The following is an 18,566-nucleotide window of genomic DNA, read 5'->3' as shown; positions in this document are numbered from 1 at the left end:
GGTGGCAATGGGCACAGTAAGATGGCAATGGGCACAGTAAGGTTGGGCACAGCAAGTTGGCAATGGGCACAGTAAGATGGCAATGGGCACATCGAGTTGACAATGGGCACAGTAAGCTGACAATGGGCACAGTAAGGTAGGGCACAGCGAGTTGGCAATGGGCACAGTAAGGTTGGGCACAGTGAGGCGTGCAAATGGGCATTGTTGACACTTTTCTGCTTACAGTAGCTGCTGCATTCCCCCCCCCCCCCCCTAGGCTTATACTCAAGTCAATACGTGTTCCCAGTTTATTTGGGTAATAGTAGGTACCTCGGCTTATACTCGAGTATATACTGTACGGTATGTTGTTGTGGTATAAAAGAAAATAAAGATAAAATCTGATTTAAAAAAAAGGGTGTCTGCTTTCAGAAAATATATAACATTTGGGTATTTTGTGTAGTCTTCCGGCCGAAAATGATTTCTTAAACGTGTGCAAAAAATGCAAAAATGACTCTGGCAGTGAGTCCGACCAAACATGTTTTTCCTTTTCCTAAGTTTAAAGAAAAACCATTGCACTTACTATATTGGATGTCTTGGGAATCCTCTGCCATGTGAGAGGAGAAGTTGATATAAGGATATAATTATAATTTTATGCTGTCTTTATACATTAGATAAAAGGTAAGGTGTATATTAAAACTAAAATCTAATTATAGGATGTCACTTGTATGATGAAACTCTGAATAAAATAATATCTTCTTCTCTAACATTCTGCCTCCTCCCTGATCTCCACCTGTACAGAGTCCTATATAACACGCCGTGTACATCCCGAATCTCATAGACTCCACCATGTCTCCGTACAACGCCGTCTTCTTCCTCCTCCTGAGCTGTTCAGCCATCTCCGCCGATTTCCTCCCCAACTTTCCAGGCCTTGCACCCTACCAACCGAATTATCCAGTTCCTCCAGCCATTTATCCAGTTCCTCCACACAATCATCCAGGTCCTCCACCCCACCGTCCCCCTTCTAAAGGTAAGTCACCCACCAAGGGACTGATCGCTATGAAAATGGCAGGACTTGGGGGCCAAACTTTCCTTGTTTGTTTCTTGTGATTGTTTTATTTGGTGTTCAAATTAAAATCTGACCTTCAGTCTTGCACTGTTGTACCGGCTTCTCTCCTCTACTGAAATGGCTTACTCTGATGTCACTGCACACTGTGAGCTTTTCACAATGCGCATTAGAAGCTGCAGAAAATCAGACGGAGCCTGTCCCATTTCCTGGCTGGAGGATGTCTAGCATCATCTAGGCTAGTAATGGTGAATCTTGGTACCCCAGATGTTTTGGAACTACATTTCACGTGATGCTCAACTAGTGCATGAGCATCATGGGAAATGTAGTTCCAAAACATCTGGGGTGCCAAGGTTCACCATCGTTGATCTAGATGATGCTAGACATCCTCCATCTAAATGGGATGGGCTCTATCTGATCTAGATCTTTCCTCCCCAGCTTGACCGCCCCTGGCCTTCCGCTTCCATTCATTGGAAGTGGAAGGCCACACTGCAGAGTGCATGAGCATCATGGGAAATGTAGTTCCAAAACATCTGAGGTGCCAAGGTTCACCATCACTGATCTAGATGATGCTAGACATCCACCAGCCAGGAAATGGGATGGGCTCTATCTGATCTAGGTCTTTCCTCCCCAGCTTGACCGCCCCTGGCCTTCCGCTTCCATTCATTGGAAGCGGAAGGCCACACTGCAGAGTGCATGAGCATCATGGGAAATGTAGTTCCAAAACATCTGGGGTGCCAAGGTTCGCCATCACTGCCCTAGATGATGCTAGACATCCTCCAGCCAAATGGGATGGGCGCTATCTGATCTAGGTCTTTCCTCCTCAGCTTGACCGCCCCTGGCCTTCCGCTTTCATTCATTTGGAAGCGGAAGGCCACACTGCAGAGTGCAGGAGCATCATGGGAAATGTAGTTCCAAAACATCTGGGGTGCCAAGGTTCGCCATCACTGCCCTAGATGATGCTAGACATCCTCCAGCCAAATGGGATGGGCGCTATCTGATCTAGGTCTTTCCTCCTCAGCTTGACCGCCCCTGGCCTTCCGCTTTCATTCATTGGAAGAGGAAGGCCAGACTGCAGAGTGCATGAGCATCATGGGAAATGTAGTTCCAAAACATCTGGGGTGCCAAGGTTCATCATCACTGATCTAGATCAGGGGTCTCCAAACTGTGGCCCTGGGGCCGGATGTGGCCCTTTGCTTGCCTTAATGCGGCCCTTGGGGCACTATTCCATCCAATTTAAATGGGGCATGATACTTGTTGCTGACACCAATGGGGCACTATTCCTCCAACTGACACCATCAATTCTTTCCATTAACACCAACAATGGGGCACTAGTCCTTCCACTGTCACCAAATATATGGTATTATTTACTCCCACTGGACATTTTTTTGCTCCCAATGGCCCTAGTATGGTCCCCCTAAAGTCTGAAGGCCCGTGAACTGGCCCTTTGTTTAGAAAGTTTGTAGACCCCTGGTCTAGATGATGCTAGACATCCTCCAGCCAAAGGGGATGGGCGCTATCTGATCTAGATCTTTCCTCCCCAGCTTGACCGCCCCTGGCCTTCCGCTTCCATTCATTTCTAAGTGGAAGGCCACACTGCAGAGTGCATGAGCATCATGGGAAATGTAGTTCCAAAACATCTGGGGTGCCAAGGTTCACCATCACTGCCCTAGATGATGCTAGACATCCTCCAGCTAAATGGGATGGGCTCTATCTGATCTAGATCTTTCCTTTCCAGCTTGACCGCCCCTGGCCTTCCACTTCCATTCATTGGAAGCGAAAGGCCAGACTGCAGTGTGCATGAGCATCATGGGAAATGGAGTTCCAAAACATCTGGGGTGCCAAGGTTCACCATCACTGATCTAGATCAGTGGTTCTCAACCTTTCTAGTGCCGTGACCCCTTGATAAAATTTCCCAAGTTGTGGGGACCCCTAACAGTAGAATTTTTGTAGCGTGGGTTTTCAGCACCTAAGGCCAGACAAGTAATTTGCGCCCCTAGCCCACGGACATTTAGGGATCCCTAAGTCCCTTACACTCCTACAGTATTAAAACCCCCTCTGGTACATTTTAGGATGTACCACTCTCTCCATATTCTCCTTTCTTTCACTTTTATCTCTCTATCTTTCTTGTCCCCCCATCCCTCTCTCTAGTCATCTTTCCTGTTCTTTCTCTTATTCTTTCTCTCCCTTTTTTTCTTTGTTCCTCTCCCTCTTTTCCTCTCCCTTCCATGTATTCTCTACTTGTATTCCTTCTCTTACTCCTTTGGGGGGGGTGCTGGCAGGGAGTTATGATCAGCCAGCTTAGATGCTCTTGATCAAGATCATCTGCTGATCTGAGAACTGTAGTGGGGACTTTAAATGGCAACTATAATCACAGGTAGTGTTACTCAATGTGTCTCCAGCTCTGTGGTGTCTCGCAGCAGTGACACCAATGCCGAAATCAGGAGATAGGGTCTCCTCCAGCCCCTCCCACTTCACATTTCTCACCAGTCAGCTGACCTCTAGTCTCTTCCCCCACAGCCATGCTGTGAGCTGAATGGGCAGTCAAGGGCTCCAGGAGCAGCCCAGCTGGGCGACCACAGGCTCCAGGGACAGCCCTGCTGTTTGGCTGTGAAAAGGCTGAGAGTGCTGCAGGCTTCAGGAACAGCCCAGGATTTGTTGACCCCTGGCAAATAGTCATTTGACCCCCAGGTTGAGAACCACTGATCTAGATGATGTTAGACATCCTCCAGCCAAATGGGATGGGCTCTATCTGATCTGTCTTTCCTCCCCAGCTTGACCGCCCCTGGCCTTCCACTTCCATTCATTGGAAGCGGAAGGCCACGGCAGAGTGCATGAGCACAAGGAACATGTTTGCGCTTGTCCGATCGAATAATATCGCATGAACTGTCGTGATCGGCTCTTGAAAGTAGTGTACACACGATCCGAAAATCTTACTATCACGGCAGTTCATCCGATATTATTCGATCGAAAATTTTCCTCGTACAACACCAGATCGTACGATTCCAATGGATGGAAGCGGAAGGCCAGGGGGCGGTCAAGCTGGGGAGGAAAGACCTAGATCAGATAGAGCCCATCCCATTTCCTGGCTGGAGGATGTCTAGCATCATCTAGATCAGTGATGGTGAACATTGGCACCCCAGATGTTTTAGAACTACATTTGCCATGATGCTCATGCACTCTGCAGTGTGGCCTTGGTGGTCAAGCTTGGGAGGAAAGACCTAGATCAGATAGAGCCCATACAGGAGAATCAGGACGCTCTCTACGTTGCAGATCGAGAAAGGAGCTGTGTGTTAGTGGGCGTCCTGACTCTCCTGTAGTCCTGGGGGGGGGGGGGAGCACGACACTCCACACCAGGAAGAAAGCCTCGCATTACTGTGTGGAGTTACAGACAGAAGAACGGGAAGTGAGGATTTCTCAGAAGAAATAAGCACATTTAAAAGCAAAATGGAAGGATGAGGTAAGTGAAGGAGGACTGCACTGAGGTAAAGGAAGCTATTTATTTTTACAACCCCTTTAAATTAATAAATTTAATTTAAAATATAAAGTGGGCACAGACAGTCATCATCTTTACTATATTTTTTCTCATTTTCCCCATGGGTAATCGCAGTGCATCATTGGTCTTTCTTAATCCCTTTCTCTTTCAGAATTTTAAGCATCGTGCTCCTGACGAGTGGGTATAATCCCACGAAACGCGTCAAGCTAATTTCCGATGCAGCCACAAAAAACATACATTTTAACAATCATAGATGGTTTTACCATGCTGATAGATTTGATGCTGTGACCTGTTTCATCCACCACATGGGGAACAATGTATTTATAATCTCTTTACCATGCGCTGTATTGCTATAATGTTATCAGTTTAATGAATTGTTTAGCTTATACAAATTACATTATAATTTTTGGTGTATTAATAAATGGAATTTATATACACCCACATGATCATGTTCTGGTTCCACCACATACACCTCACACAAAGTCCCAACCCCCCCCTTATACTCAAAGACAGGGATGGGGGCGTGAACTTTTCCTCACGTCCCATATAAAGTCCCAACATGTGTCCCCTTTGTTCTAAAAAATAAAGGAGTGCAGCGCTAAAAATTAGGCAAAATAAAATGACTGCCGTAAAGCATAAAAAACAGTCCCAGAATGTAGAGTTTAAAAGCCAAAGATGTCATCTGCTGACCCACCAACAGAAACAAAGAGACTCCTCGATAGTGGGCAGGGTGCTTGAAAACACTGTAAGAAATATTGTGTGCTGAAGGGTGCAGGGCTGGTGCAAGGATTTTTGACACCCTAGGCGAAACCTAATTTTGCCGCCCCCCTTGGCTCCACCCCTATTGTCATGCCCATGTATTCCCCACCTTTTTAATGAAGCACCCATCAAATGCAGCCTCACCAATTCCCATCAAATGCAGCCTCACCATTGCCCATCAAATGCAGCCTCACCAGCGCCCATCAAATACAGCCTCACCAGCGCCCATCAAATGCAGCCTCACCAGCGCCCATCAAATGCAGCCTCACCAGCGCCCATCAAATACAGCCTCACCAGCGCCCATCAATGAATGTTTGCTTGCTTCCATTCATTCAGGAGTCGGGACACAGACACAGTCCTCCAACGCCGCTGCGCCTCTGACACTATGTGCGAACGAATGATGATGCTGATACTTAGTTGCTTGCTACAGAGAGAAGAGAGTAGGAACACCAGTGGCCGGGCGCCCTAGGCAGCAGTGTGCGCTCTAGGCGGCTGCCTATTTTGCCTAGTGGTAGCACCGGCCATGGAAGGGTGTGTCCATAATGTCCCTCATGCAGAGAGGTCTCATGTACATCTTGTTTTGTGTTTTAGTGAAGCCTGGAGTCTGCCAACCCTCTTCTCGCCCTTGCCGGTTTATAAACCCGAAAGGACAGTGTAACGATGATGGGGGCTGTGACGGAAATAAGAAGTGCTGCACCACCTACTGTGTGTACCAGTGTTTGCCACCTATGCCTGAAAGACCTGTGAGGCCTCAACCACGTAAGTACCTTGAAGGGGTAAAACATCAAAGCTTTTTCCCGTCGGAAAAATAGAGAACCTGCTCTCAATCTTTTGTTGGCGTAAATTCAGACAGCAAATTTTGGATGGAGCCTCACACGGTCGGAATATACGACCAAAAGCTCCCATCGAACATTTGTTGTCGGAAATTCCAACCGTGTGTAGGCAGCATAACGCTGTCGTACACACGACCGTTATTCATGTCATTGAAAAAAAAACGACGTTTTTCTCGACGTGATTCCTCTCAAGCCTGCCTTGCATACACACAATCGTGAAAAAAAAAATGCTCGAGCAAAACGCGGTGACGTACGACGGCACTATAAAGGGGAAGTTCCAGTCAGATGGCGCCACCCTTTGGGCTGCTTATGCTAATTTCCCCGTCTCATAAATTGCTTCTGAGCATGCGCGTTTTTTTCCCCCCTCGTTAAAGCCTACACACGACCGTTTTTCACGACGTGAAAAACGATGAGAGAAAATAGAGCAGGTTCTAAATTTTTAACGCCCTTTTCTCGTTGAGAAAAATGCTCTGGAGCCTACACACGATCGTTTTTCACGACCAATTTAAAAAATGGTTATATAATTTCAATTCTATTCTATTGTTTTTTTATTGTATTGTATTCTTTTATTTTCTATTCTATTCTAATTAGAATTTAATTTAAAATTTTAATTTCATAATAAGGTTATTTTTTTTCTATTTTATTCTATTCTATTATTTTTTATATTCTATTCTCCAATATTTTTTTCCTATTGTATTTGAGTTCAAATTTGAAATTTGACTTTAAGACCATGGTTATATTTTTTCTATTTTATTCTATTATTTTCTATTCCTTTATTTTCTATTCTACTCGGCTTTTCCCTCACTCGTGTCTGACAGACGTGAGTAGAGGAGAGCCGATCAGTGGCTCTCCTGACAGGGGGGGTCTGCACTGATTGTTTATCAGTGCAGCCCCCCCACGGATGTCCACACTAGACCACCAGGGAAGCCGCCAGGACCACCAGGGAAGCACCTAACATGTGGATGGCCAGGTACATCTCTCATGGCCATCCACATGTGCAAATTAATGGCCAACAAATGCCAATCAGTGCTCAGAAATGGGCACTGACTGGCACCATTATGGCACAAATAAAATCAGCAATGCCACCCATCAGTGCCACCCATCAGTGCCACCTATCAGTGCCCATCCGTGCCACCTATAAGTGCCACACATAAGTATAAGTTGCAATAGAAACATAATTTTTTTGGTGTCATTATAAATGGGAACATTTTAGAATAAAATTTTTGAAAAATACTTATACTTTTTTTTTAACTACGGCAACACTAATCATTTTAAAAGTAACTCCATTTAAAAAAAAATTGCAATACAATATTGCCAGGAGATGGCCATGGTGTTTCAAGAAAAAAACATATTTGTACCACTTATATAATTTAGCTGTTCATCTGTTCATTATGGTCACCAGTAGGGTTGAGCGAACCCGAACTGTAAAGTTCGGGTTCGGTACGGACATTGGGTTTTTCCCGAACCCAGACCCGAACCCGAATAATTGGAAAAAGTTCGGGTCCAGGATCGGAGTTCGGGGAAAAAAAATGCGCGGAGGTCCCCGCAAATTCAATAACCAGACCCTTTAGGTCTGGTATGGATATTAAGGGGAACTCCGCCGTCAATTTAAAAAAAAGCACGTTGACCTGGCCCGCCGCAGAAAAGAGGGGGGGACAGAGTGCGCCCTCTCCTGAACCGCACCAGGCCACATGTTTTAAATTGACGGCGGGGTTCCCCTGAATATCCATACCAGACCTGAAGGGTCTGGTTATTGAATTTGCGGGGACCTCTGCGCATTTTTTTCTTTCCAAAAGCACGTGTCCCATTGACTACAATGGGGTTTGGGTTCCCGAACCCGAACATCCAGGTGTCCGCTCAACTCTAGTCAGAACTAAAAGTATGAAATAAATATATAAACATATATATGCCGTATATACTCGAGTATAAGCCGACCCAAATACAAGCCGAGGCACCTAATTTTACCACAAAATAATGGGAAAACGTATTAACTCGAGTATAAGTCTAGGGTGTCCATCTGCATGCCTCACTGTGCCTCACTGTGCCCATCTGCATGCCTCACTGTGCCCATGCCTCACCCTGCCCATGTGCATGCCTTACTGTGCCCATGCCTCACTGTGTCCGTGCCTCACTGTGCCCATGCCTCACTGTGCCCATGACTAGACTGATGTTTAACATGGGAGTCTATGGAAGGGGTGCCCGGCTTTGAAATAAAAACGGTGCTCCGCAGCCGTAGGTCCCCCAGACAACACACTTTGCACACTTGTAGAGGAGAAATGGGGATACATGTGTGCCAAGTTCCGGGTCCTGGGGACCTACGACAGGCCAGTACCTGGTCCCCAAAATCACCAAAGAAATGACCGTTTAACATGGGAGTCTATGGAAGGGGTGACCAGTTTTGAAAAAAAAACGGTGCTCCCCGGCCGTAAGTTCTCTGGACAAAAAACTTTGCACACTTATAGAGGAGAAATGGGGCTACATGTGTGCCAAGTTCCGGGTACAGAGGACCTACGACCGGCCAGTACCTGGTCCCCAAAATTACTTAAGAAATTACTGTTTAACATGGGAGTCTAAGGAAGGGGTGTCTGGCTTTGAAAAATTGGTGCTTCCCAGCCGTAAGTCCCCCAGACAACAAACTTTGCACACTTATAGAGGAGAAATTGGAATATACGTGTGCCAAGTTCCGGGTCCAGGGGACCTACGACCGGCTGGTACCTGGTCCCCAAAGTCACCGGAAAAATTACCGTTTAACATGGGAGTCTATGGAAGGGTTTCCGGATTTGAAAAATCGACGGTCCCCGGCCAACAAACTTTGCACACTTGTAGAGAAAGAGTGGAGCTACATGTGTGCCAAGTTATCCGGTACCGGGTCCCCAAAATCCGGAAGACCAGTCACAAAAAGTTGACTCGAGTATAAGCCGAGGGGGGCATTTTCAGCCTAAGAAAATGTGCTGCAAAACTCGGCTTATACTCGAGTATATACGGTGTGTGTATGTATATATATATATATATATATATATATATATATAGGGCTTTTTTTCAGCAGGAACGCGGGGGAGCGCAGTTCCGGCACCTACAGCAATGAATGTATGTAATGGCATGGATTGCTAGGGTGTGCTGGAGGGTCTAATGATGCTTGCTGCTGAGGGATCTATTGTCACTGGTGGGGATATATTTTTTGCGTGGAGGTCTATTGTTGCTGGGTAGATCTATTGTTGCTAGTGGGGGGGGGGTCTTATGTTTCTGGGGGGGTCTACTGCTGAGGGAGAGGTATATTGTTGCTGCCTCCTGGAGGGTCTATTGATGCACTCTGCTGGGACATCTGTTGTTGCTGCCGGGGGTCTATTGTTGCTGGGGTGGTATTTTGTTGCAGGTGTCTTCTATTTTTGTGTGGGAGCTCTATTTTTGCTGGGGTGAGGGTCTACTGTTGCTGGGGTAGGGTCGATTGTTGCTCACGGTAAGGGATCTATTTTAGTGTCTTTCTTTGTTATCATTAACAAATTCCGTGCAAATCACTTAGTAGAAAAAATGATACTTGATTCTGTATTCTCTCAAATGGGCAGCACTGGGAGGTCAGTAGGAGGTGGAACCAAGGAACAGGGCTCAGGTGTGGGTAGGGAGCTGAAATAAAGGTTGAAGGTCGGAGTTCCTGAACCTATTCGCTGAGAAAAAAAGCCCTGTGTATATATATATTTATTTATTTTTTAAATCATTTTATATATTCCCTCTCGGAAGGTTCACTCTCAATCAGACAGGGCTAAAGCTTTTATAATTTTTTTATTTTTTATATTTGCGTTGCAGCTTTCGGAGGGAAGAGTTGTCCGAGGGTCCCCAATAGACGATGCGAAACCCCAGGGCTTAGATCTGAATGCAGGACTGACCGTGACTGCTCCAGGAATAAAAAATGCTGCGAAACCCCCTGCAATAAAGTCTGCATGAATGTCTAAAGGTAACACTGTCATCTCAAGAGCACTGTAAGGAGATAATAGGATCTGAACTTATGGCTTTGAAAATGTTTGTGAATTCCTCTGATACCAAAGAGTTATCACACCAGAAAATATTTGTTTCAATTCTTAATGGATCCCCACATCTCCTGTTACCTATTAGATGATAGGCTCTAATGTACAGGACCCTCATATCTCCTGTTCCCTATTAGATGATAGGCTCTAATGTACAGGACACTCATATCTCCTGTTCCCTATTAGATGATAGGCTCTAATGTACAGGACACTCATATCTCCTGTTCCCTATTAGATGATAGGCTCTAATGTACAGGACACTCATATCTCCTGTTCCCTATTAGATGATAGGCTCTAATGTACAGCACACTCATATCTCCTGTTCCCTATTAGATGATAGGCTCTAATGTACAGGACACTCATCCCACCTGTTCACTATTATGATAGGCTCTAATGTACAGGATTGCAGGAAGGAAACGTGAAGAGCCTGACAGAAAGATGACTCTGGACTCACAAAACGTCACCTTGGCCTCACAGTGGTGTCCTCTGCCCCTCTCACATCAACCCCCACAAACATCACCTTCCCCCCACAGTGGTGTCCTCTGCCCCTCTCACATCAACCCCCACAAACATCACCTTCCCCCCACAGTAGTGTCCTCTGCCCCTCTCACATCAATACCCACAAACATCACCTTCCCCCCACAGTGGTGTCCTCTGACCCTCTCACATCAATACCCACAAACATCACCTTCCCCCCACAGTGGTGTCCTCTGCCCCTCTCACATCAATACCCACAAACATCACCTTCCCCCCACAGTGGTGTCCTCTGCCCCTCTCACATCAATACCCACAAACATCACCTTCCCCCCACAGTGGTGTCCTCTGACCCTCTCACATCAACCCCCACATATCACCTTCCCTCACAGTGGTGTCCTCTGCCCCTCTCACATCAATACCCACAAACATCACCTTCACCCACAGTGGTGTCCTCTGCCCCTCTCACATCAACCCACACAAACATCACCTTCCCCCCCACAGTGGTGTCCTCTGCCCCTCTCACATCAACCCCCACAAATATCACCTTCCCCCCCACAGTGGTGTCCTTTGCCCCTCTCACATCTACCCCCACAAACATCACCTTCCCTCCACAGTGGTGTCCTCTGCCCCTCTCACATCAACCCCCACATATCACCTTCCCCCACAGTGGTGTCCTCTGCCCCTCTCACATCAACCCCCACATATCACCTTCCCTCGCAGTGGTGTCCTCTGCCCCTCTCACATCAACCCCCACAAATATCACCTTCCCCCACAGTGGTGTCCTCTGCCCCTCTCATATCAACCCCCACAAATATCACCTTCCCCCACAGTGGTGTCCTCTGCCCCTCTCACATCAACCCCCACAAATATCACCTTCCCCCACAGTGGTGTCCCTGACCCTCTCACATCAACCCCCACATATCACCTTCCCCCCACAGTGGTGTCCTCTGCCCCTCTCACATCAACCCCCACATATCACCTTCCCCCCACATATCACCTTCCCCCACAGTGGTGTCCTCTGCCCCTTTCACATCAACCCCCACAAATATCACCTTCCCTCACAGTGGTGTCCTCTGCCCCTCTCACATCAATACCCACAAACATCACCTTCCCCCACAGTGGTGTCCTCTGCCCCTCTCACATCAATACCCACAAACATCACCTTCCCCCACAGTGGTGTCCTCTGCCCCTCTCACATCAACCCCCACAAACATCACCTTCACCCACAGTGGTGTCCTCTGCCCCTCTCACATCAACCCCCACAAACATCACCTTCCCCTCACAGTGGTGTCCTCTGCCCCTTTCACATCAACCCCCACAAACATCACCTTCCCTCACAGTGGTGTCCTCTGACCCTCTCACATCAACCCCCACATATCACCTTCCCCCACAGTGGTGTCCTCTGCCCCTCTCACATCAACCCCCACAAATATCACCTTCCCCCCACAGTGGTGTCCTCTGCCCCTCTCACACAAACCCCCACAAACATCACCTTCTCCCCACAGTGGTGTCCTCTGCCCCTCTCACATCAACCCCCACAAACATCACTGTCATGGACCTTGGGGTGCTAAAGTGTTTCTACTTGACATCTGTTACACAGGAGAGGGTGGCTGATAAATCATAATTCATGTATTACATGAGATGGGACATATTACAAATGGTTTATTTTGTCCTGACTAGGTCAATAGGACAATTAGGCTATTGAAATGCTAAGTGGAGCCGGCTTGTGAAATACCTTTTATTGTGTTCTGCAGGTGAATAGCTGTTGTCAGAGACGGGACGTCTCTGGGAGATAATTACCTCAACTAAATGTCTTTTAGAATGTGATTGATGTTCATTGTATGTGTATTGTATAGTGGGGAAATTGCAGACGAGACGCCTAGTCACCTCGTCAGGCTCAAGGATTAGATAATTGGCTCATGTTAATTATTCTGATTGCTTCGTTGTACCTTATATAACGCGGTAGTAATTACCTCTTCTATATGCGGAGCCAAGGTGTCTAGATGACGTATTCTGTTACAATTAGTAATTAACTTCACTGATGTCATTATCTAAAGAAATGTGTCTTGTCAGGGTCGGCACCAGAGTGTCTACCTAAAATCTGTATGGAAGCCCCAGTGTGTGAAAAGGGGGTGGAGATTTCATTGTTCTTTGATTGATGATAAGCTTGTAAACTGTATATAACAAGCAGAATGCTGCCATTAAAGAGAGTCCTGTTTGAACATACATACAGCCTGCCTGGTGTGTGTTCTTAATTGGTCCGAATGGCACATAGCTGTAGTTCGGATCCCGGAACCTTGGATGACTGGACCATCAGACGTTGCAATCGGCAATCTGATCCAATAGAAGCAGAGGAGTGTCTGGAGAGCAGAACCGAGCGAGCAAGGGTCTCGTCACAATCACCTTCCCCCACAGTGGTGTCCTCTGCCCCTCTCACATCAATACCCACAAACATCACCTTCCCCTCACAGTGGTGTCCTCTGCCCCTCTCACATCAACCCCCACAAACATCACCTTCCCCCACAGTGGTGTCCTCTGCCCCTCTCACATCAACCCCCACAAACATCACCTTCCCCCCACAGTGGTGTCCTCTGCCCCTCTCACATCAACCCCCACAAACATCACCTTCCCCCACACTAGAGTGTCCTCTGCCCCTCTCACATCAACCCCCACAAATATCACCTATTCACCTTCCCCCACAAACATCACCTTCCCCCACAGTGGTGTCCTCTGCCCCTCTAACATCAACCCACACAAACATCACCTTCCCCCCCTCTCTCTCAGTGCCAGATCCTCTGTCCCGCTCATCTGCTACCTGATAGATACACAGAGCAGAAGCAGAAGTTGGGACAGGTGGGAAGCGAGAGCCACAGTAGCACTGCATGGTGGGCCGGAGCTGCCGAAATTAATGTGAATTCTAAATGTTTCCATCTACTTATCATCTATTTCTGTTTTTCCAGGATTGGCTGCAGACCAATACGGGAAGATTGGGTTCGTCCAGATAATACCCAGCTAATTGTATAACATGAAATTTGGGTGTCTCATCATTAAAATACATGACAAATATTGGTCTACATTGTAATTTTTGTTGCTCAAGCTTGTGTGTCCTTTGAAGCCGAAGTTTAATCTGCTTAATTTTCCCTTCCCTGGTTCCTTCTCCCCCCCCCCCCCCCCCACTCATCAACACGCTAATAACCTTTTTAACCACTTCCACCCCGGACCATTTGGCTGCCCAAAGACCAGGGCACTTTTTGCAATTCGGCATTGCGTCGCTTTAACTGACAGTTGTGCGGTCATGCAACGTGGCTCCCAAACAAAATTGGCATCCTTTTTCCCCCCCACATATAGAGCTTTCTTTTGGTGGTATTTGATCACCTGTACGGTTTTTATTTTTTGCGCTATAAACAAAAAGAGAGCGACAATTTTGGGAAAAAAAGCAATATTTTTAACTGTTTGCTATAATAAATATCCCTCAATAATATATATAAAAACTTTTTTTTTCCCTCAGTTTAGGCCGATAGGTATTCTTCTACATATTTTTGGTAAAAAAAAAAATCACAATAAGTGTTTATTGATTGGTTTGCGCAAAAGTTATAGCGTCTACAAAATAGGGGATAGTTTTCTGGCATTTTTATTATTAATTATTATTTAATTTATTATTCAGAATTATTATTTAATAAAATAATACATTTTATTAATATATATATTTTTTTTACTAGAAATGGCGGCAATCATCATTGTTTTTTTTTTATCGTGACTGCGACATTATGGTGGACACATCGGACACTTTTGACGCCATTTTGGGACCATTGTCATTTATACAGCGATCACTGCCTTGAAAATGCACTGATTACTGTAAAAATTACACTGGCAGTGAAGGGGTTAACCAGTAGGGGGACGCTGAAGGGGTTACGTGTGTCCTAGGGATGTGTTCTAACTGTGGGGGATGGGCTACGTATGACACGACACTGATCACTGCTCCCGATCACAGGGAGCTGTGATCAGTGTCCTGTCACTAGGCAGAACTAATGCTTGTTTACATAAGCATTTCCCCGTTCTTCCTCTCCGTGAGATGATCGAGGGACTCCCAGCAGACATCGAGTCCACGGGACCCGTGGTCACACTCACAGAGCTCGTGGCATGCGCGTGACAGACAAGGAGAAAGCCATAGCCAAAACCAGGATGCTGGAACCAGCAGCTATGATGGAGCAGGAGCACATACACTCCTGACATTTGATATATTTTTATATCCTTTTCCATCTTTATAAAGTTCCATTACCTTGCTAGTCAGGTCTTTTGACAGTTCTTTTCTACTCCCCATGGCTCAGAACCTAGTCTGCTCAGTGGATCCACATGAAAGCTAACAAACTCATTGACAGAAACATACACTAATTGCAATTTACAATGCCACAGATATGGGAAATTAACCTTTAACCACTTCCCGACCTCCGCATGTAAATGTACGTCCACAATATGACACGTACAGCGCCCCCTGTGGTTAACTCCCAAACTGCAACTGTCATTTTCACAATAAAGAATGCAATTTAAATGCATTTTTTGCTGTGAAAATGACAATGGTCCCAAAAATGTGTCAAAATTGTCCGAAGTGTCCGCCATAATGTCGCAGTCACGAAAAAAATTGCTGATCGCCGCCATTAGTAGTAAAAAAAAAATAATTAATAAAAATGCAATAAAACTATCCCCTATTTTGTAAACGCTATAAATTTTGCGCAAACCAATCGATAAACGCTTATTGCGATTTTTTTTACTAAAAATAGGTCAAAGAATACGTATCGGCCTAAACTGAGGAAAAAAAATGTTTTTATATATGTTTTTTGGGGATATTTATTATAGCAAAAAGTAAAAAATATTGAATTTTTTTCAAAATTGTCGCTCTATTTTTGTTTATAGCGCAAAAACTAAAAACCGCAGATGTGATCAAATACCACCAAAAGAAAGCTCTATTTGTGGGGAAAAAAGGACGCCAATTTTGTTTGGGAGCCACGTCGCACGACCGCGCAATTGTCTGTTAAAGCGACGCAGTCCCGAACTGTAAAAACACCTTGGGTCTTTAGGCTGCATATTGGTCCGAGGCTTAAGTGGTTAATAGCAATTTGAACCTGTGTGTTACCTTGTGTGTCTGTACCAAGGCCAAACATTTCAGAGGATGGAAACTTTTGATCAGGGCCATTTAGGTGATTTCTGTTACCATTATGATTTAAAGTGGTTGTAAACTACAAAGAAAAAAAAAAAACCCTGCAAGACAAAGGCATAATGAGCTAGTATGCATGGCATACTAGCTCATTATGAAATACTTACCTTAGAACAAAGCTCTTGCAGCAGTCCCGGCAGACCGCTGTGACCGGCGACATGTCTCCTGGAGTTTTTTCTGGGTTTCGCGGGCTCCGGTAATCTGCCAATATGGTTCCGGCTATCAGGATGGCGCTGTGATTGTCCGGAGCCGCGATGACGTCACTTGACCGCGGGGTCAAGGCACAAAGAAACGGCATGAGCGGGCGTGTGAGGCGGGCATATGAGAATAGCCGACCAACCATCCGAACAGGGGTGGGGGGGTGGCAGATTTGTCTGCCGCCCCCCCTAAAAAAAAATGCTTGTGGCGGTGCTGACCAGGTAGAATGCCTCCTATCTGTACATGTTGAGAGGTACGGAAAGGAGATTAAGCTGCAAGGATTTCCATGTCCTGGACTGGCTATATGGCAGCCCAGTGTCTGACAGCAGGGGATCGCAAGACTCAGGTACAGAGGGGGGGGCTGCATTTGATGGGCGCTGGTGAGGCTGCATTTGATGGATGCTGGTGAGGCCAAGGGGGTGGAGCCAATGGGGGGCGGGTGGCAAATTGAGGTTTCACCTGGGGTGTCAAAAATCCTTGCACCAGCCCTGCATACAGCTCCAGAGATTAGAGACTACGGCCCAGATTCACAGAGAGCAAGGCGCACATTACGCCGACGTAGAGCAAACACTGTACACTACGCCAGCGCAGAGAGGCAAGCACTGCATTCAGCAAGCCAGTGCTCCCAACGCTGCGCCAGCGTGGCGTGGGTTTCGAAGGCGCACGTCGGCGTAGGTGGACGTGGGCGTGAACCCATGCAAATGATGGGCCGAGCGCCAGACAGGTACGTATCACGAACTGCGCATGTGACGTGGACGCAAGCCTCACAACCACGCCGGCACAACTTCCTAAGCTACGCCGGATCACTGCGCACGCCGTGAACATAACGTACGCCCAGCCAGACGCACGTCCAACGCACAATACGCCGGCTTGTGTTCCCTGGTGCAGACCTGTGCATGTCTGTTGCCGGAATGCACCTCCTTTATGGGGAATAACTTTACGCCGGACGTACAACTTACGCGCACCTCGCGTAGCATGCGCCGGGCACACGCACGTTCGTGAATCGCCGTATTTCCCTCATTTGCATGTTTGAATGGCTAATCAATGGGAGCGGCACCATGCGCCCAGCCTAAATGTGCGCCCACCCTACGCCGGCGTGTGCAAGCTACGTTGGCGGGGTGTAGCCTGTTTTTAGGCGCATATTAGTTTGTGGGTCTGGCGCACACATACGCCGGCGCACATTTGCACTTACGTCGGCGTAACGTGTTATACGTCGGCGTAAGTGCTTCGTGAATCTGGGCCTACGTTTTTTTTTCAGCCCAGAATTATTTTACTATGTTACTCATTTGTTACCATTTCTCAGCATGCAACGATTAAAGCAACTCTACTGCCATCCTGTGGACATTTGTTAAAAGTGCAGCAAAGACTTTTTTTTTTCAATTCCGATTTTATTTAATTACATTTTCAATCTTGAAATAATAGAGACACAACATACGAAAACACAACAGGACTTAAAGTGGAGGTTCCACCTGAAAAAAAATATTCCACCAAAAATATAAAATAAAATAAATGAAAATCGTCCGCGGTGGATTCTCTTCCTCCTCCTACACTGGGGGCCAGATTCGTCGTATCTCTGAGTGCGGCCGTCGTATCTATGCGCCTGATTCATAGAATCAGGTTACGCATAGATATCCCTAAGATCCGACCGGCGTAAGTGTCTTACACCGTCGTATCTTAGGCTGCATTTTCAGGCTGGCCGCTAGGTGGCGCTTCCATATGTTTACGCGTGGAATATGCTAATTAGGTAGATGCGGCGATTCAGAAACGTACGTCCCGCTGGCGCATTTTTTTTTACGTTCGGCTTTTTTCGGCGTATAGTTACCCCTGCTATATGAGGCGTAGCTAATGTTAAGTATGGCCGTCGTTCCCGCGCCGAGTTTTGACATTTTTACGTCGTTTGCGTAAGTCGTTCGCGAATACGGCTTTACGTCGAATCCACGTTGAATCCAATACGTCCTTGTGCCGTAATTTGGAGCAATGCACACTGGGATATTTTACAGACGGCGCATGCGCCGTTCAAAAAATACATCAAAAACGTGGGGTCAAGTGAAATTTAAATAAAACACACTCCCAACATCCCCATTTGAATTAGGCGGCCTTACGCCGCAACACATACGTTACGCCGCCGTAACTAAGGGCGCAAGTTCTTTCTGAATACAGAACTTGCGCCCTAAGTTACGGCGGCGTACCGTATCTGAGATACGGTACGCCGCCCTGAAAGATACTCCAATGTATCTGAATCCGGCCCACGGTGTCTTCTTGTGAATGGGGCGCGCTGCATTCTGGGAACTGTGTGTGTCCCAGAAAGCAGCCGGCCCATTCACAAAGCGTCGCGCTGCTCGCGCATGCGCAGTAGGAAACGGGCAGTGAAGCCGTACGGATGGCGGCGCTTGGAGCTGCTAGGATCGAGGATCGGCCTTGGCGGGGGCCGACATCGCTGGTGCCTAGGACAGGTAAGTGTCCTCATTAGAAGTCAGCAGCTACAGTGTTAGTAGCTGCTGACTTTTAATTTTTTTTTTTTTGTAATGGA

General features: G+C 46.7%; 1 protein-coding gene across 1 annotated transcript; it reads left to right on the top strand.

Moving 5' to 3' along the window:
• The first annotated feature begins 778 nt into the window (after positions 1-778).
• On the top strand, positions 779-13,692 carry LOC120936003 (antileukoproteinase-like). The gene is made up of 4 exons (XM_040348077.1): positions 779-1,006; positions 5,889-6,056; positions 9,932-10,076; positions 13,585-13,692. Coding segments are annotated over exons 1-4 (495 nt in total). The 5' UTR covers positions 779-825; the 3' UTR covers positions 13,586-13,692.
• Positions 13,693-18,566: the final 4,874 nt, after the last annotated feature.

Source organism: Rana temporaria, chromosome 4, assembly GCF_905171775.1.
Source record: "Rana temporaria chromosome 4, aRanTem1.1, whole genome shotgun sequence".
In the NCBI taxonomy this organism is placed as follows: domain Eukaryota; kingdom Metazoa; phylum Chordata; class Amphibia; order Anura; family Ranidae; genus Rana; species Rana temporaria.
The sequence above is the reverse complement of the archived record's forward strand: the minus strand, read 5'-3'. Positions and strand labels throughout refer to the sequence as shown.